This window comes from Trachymyrmex septentrionalis, unplaced genomic scaffold, assembly GCF_001594115.1.
Source record: "Trachymyrmex septentrionalis isolate Tsep2-gDNA-1 unplaced genomic scaffold, Tsep1.0 scaffold9, whole genome shotgun sequence".
In the NCBI taxonomy this organism is placed as follows: Eukaryota; Metazoa; Arthropoda; class Insecta; order Hymenoptera; family Formicidae; genus Trachymyrmex; species Trachymyrmex septentrionalis.
This window is the reverse complement of record NW_017306091.1, coordinates 4,734,496-4,737,211: the sequence shown is the minus strand read 5'-3', so window position 1 is coordinate 4,737,211 and position 2,716 is coordinate 4,734,496. Positions and strand designations below refer to the sequence as shown.

Genomic DNA, 2,716 nt, shown 5'->3' with positions numbered 1-2,716 from the left:
TATCGCTCAAGAGTCCATGATTTTATTTGGCAACGTTATTTTATTTCTCATCTCTATGTATTTGTTATAACGACTAAATTGTTTTATTAACGCTTGCTCTTATCGAATACCTTATACAAATATTATACGATCTTGTGAATAGACGAGTCTTCTCTTACAATTAGTTTGAAAAGCGCGGGCATACACGCGAGGATTTTGCGCTGTTCTTATATGTTGTGCGCCTTTAATCGCGAGTACATCTCTTAGATTCTTCTGCCGGATAAAAAATTAATACTAAGTATAGCATTAAAAGTCATACAAATTGCTCAATACGAACAAAAGATCGCATTTACGACAAACACACATAAAAACATACATAAAAATGTAACGCATGAATACCAGCCATGAATAGAGCTCTCTCGAATGTAATCTTCGTCATGTTCTGATATACATACACTGCCAGTACTGAAATGCTATAAGTAATACGAACTAAAGATACTGGCTATAGTGTATATATCGGAACACGGTCCTTTTTTTATAAAGACCTTTTTCATATGTTATCGTAATACAGGTGATACGCCGATGTTAGACTCTATTGTATCCATTGTATATGTATATCGTTCTATTTTCCATTACTATTATACATGGATAAAGTAAATGCGAATTAATTCAGTGGTTAGCTGAAATAACATGGATATTTTTCATTAGTTTTGTAATAAACTCGCGCGATGTTTCAGTAAAAATTTCTCTCGCGGTAGATCAGATATTACGTTAATACGTTATAAGGCACATAAGAGTGCCTTAATAACGGGATGATAAATACTTTTCCAGATGACGTAAATGGTATAGGAGAAAAGAGAAAAAGGAGAAAATGCGAAAGATCGTACGGAATGGTCATATTATGCATCTCGAAAATCATCCACTTCCGTGCGTATTTTTACGTCACCTGCGAAGATTAGAATTCTCGTGTTAGCGTAAGTGTTTTGTAATTAAGATTGTAATTAATGATTAATCCTGCCATAATCGTGCATTTATCAAGAACACGGATAAAGTGACTCCTCGCGGATCAATGAAGATCAGTAGGGCGACTAAAGAAAGACAAATTATATGTGACTACTGTTTTAAACACATCTGCACTGAATCAATAAATCACGCATCAATATATGAACGATTTATACACACGTATAGATTGAACTGATGCTCACAATGTCCAAACATATATAACTGAGGTAAATGATAAAAAAGAAAAAAAGTGTGAAGCGAAACATATAAACATTGCATATTTTTAATTTAACTTAATTTAAATTGGTTATAATATCCGAAAATCATAAAGCTGAACGAATTAAACGAAAAAGTAGGAAAACTGAACAAACTTGCGTTTAAAATTTACCAGAGAATCCGCGTTGTGAATCGAATTATGGCTTATCGCGAAAAAATTTTAATATGTAGATATTAAAAAAATTTTAATAGTAATATCAATCGTATCAAATGAGAAAATTGCAAGATATCCGCGATCATTTCCAATTAATGATGCTGCATTTCCATACAAATCATGTCTTCCACGTGAACATTTTCTATAAAGACTCGACAGATCTGTGACAGATCGCGATTACCATGCAAAATTATCTTAATGAGTTCCGAATGAAAACTGAACTGTTTCTTACATCCGAATTCTAAGATCGCGTTCAGAAATGTGCGGAATATTTCACGGTAAAGATAAAGGAATAGAAAAAAAGTTAAATAATTTTTTTTAATGTTATCTCAAGTTTTATCGCATCAATTTAGTCACTTTCTGAATCTTCAAGATAAAATTAATCTTCTACTAGCACGTGTGGATAATTAAGTCTTGAAAATAGAGCTTGATATGCAATTTATTACAAGGTCATAGAGGAGTAACCATTTTGTCATGTCGTAATACATGAGCGTTGCATCAATTAAATATAACACATAATTATAACTGCGAGTTGAGTAATGAGACATAGGAAGCATTATTTCAATTTTATGCTTTTTCTATTGCGACGTCTCGAGTTTTTCAAAAGTGATTTGACAATAAAATACAACGTTACTTTTGCATTTCGTTTTGTGTATTAAGTTTTCTACAATAAGCCATTTACCTAAGCTTTAAAGTCTGAAGCTGTAAGAAATTGACTAATCATAGTCGAATGTGAGAAGAATAATTAATTGCCAATTGGTCAATTTTTTAAGACATAAAGCTTAGATAATGGCTTTCCCAGGACAATGGGAATACTATATGTTTCTACACACGCACGCCTATATTTCTATATTTCTACACACAGTTCTACGCGTGTAACTACGTTACCTCTGTATACGCGTTGTCTAAATCAAACGGGACAACGGTATTGGCTGTCCGATCGCTATATCGTCAGCCAGTATACGCGGCCGTGACAATCAAAAGACGCGGAAAGAACCGCGTAGTGGCGATTAGTCAGACGGCAGTCCACGTCGGCGTCGGTTGATACTGTGCACGCTCTTGAGAATCTCTGAACGTCGCGAACTTTGTTACGTGCCGAGCAATATGAAAGACACGACGGATGAAAATCAAGGTATGTCTTGAGATGTAAAATAAAAAATTAGTAAGGAAAAAATATTTAAACGAAATCGTGTGGAGAATCGGGAGTTCTCCGAACATTTTTTCGAGGAACATTTCGAGGCTGCTGCAAATTGATTAAGTACTATGTGCATGTGTTTGAAATCGACATTTATAATATAAATTAAT

General features: G+C 33.9%; 1 protein-coding gene across 1 annotated transcript in view; it reads left to right on the top strand.

The window, feature by feature from the left end:
- The first annotated feature begins 2,515 nt into the window (after window positions 1–2,515).
- The window catches only part of LOC108755840 (solute carrier family 2, facilitated glucose transporter member 1-like), a 12,327-nt gene continuing 12,126 nt past the window's right edge, over window positions 2,516–2,716 (top strand). Inside the window, exon 1 of the mRNA XM_018499150.1 lies at window positions 2,516–2,543. Within this exon, the coding sequence (XP_018354652.1) occupies window positions 2,516–2,543 (28 nt within the window). The remainder of the gene's footprint in view (window positions 2,544–2,716) is intronic.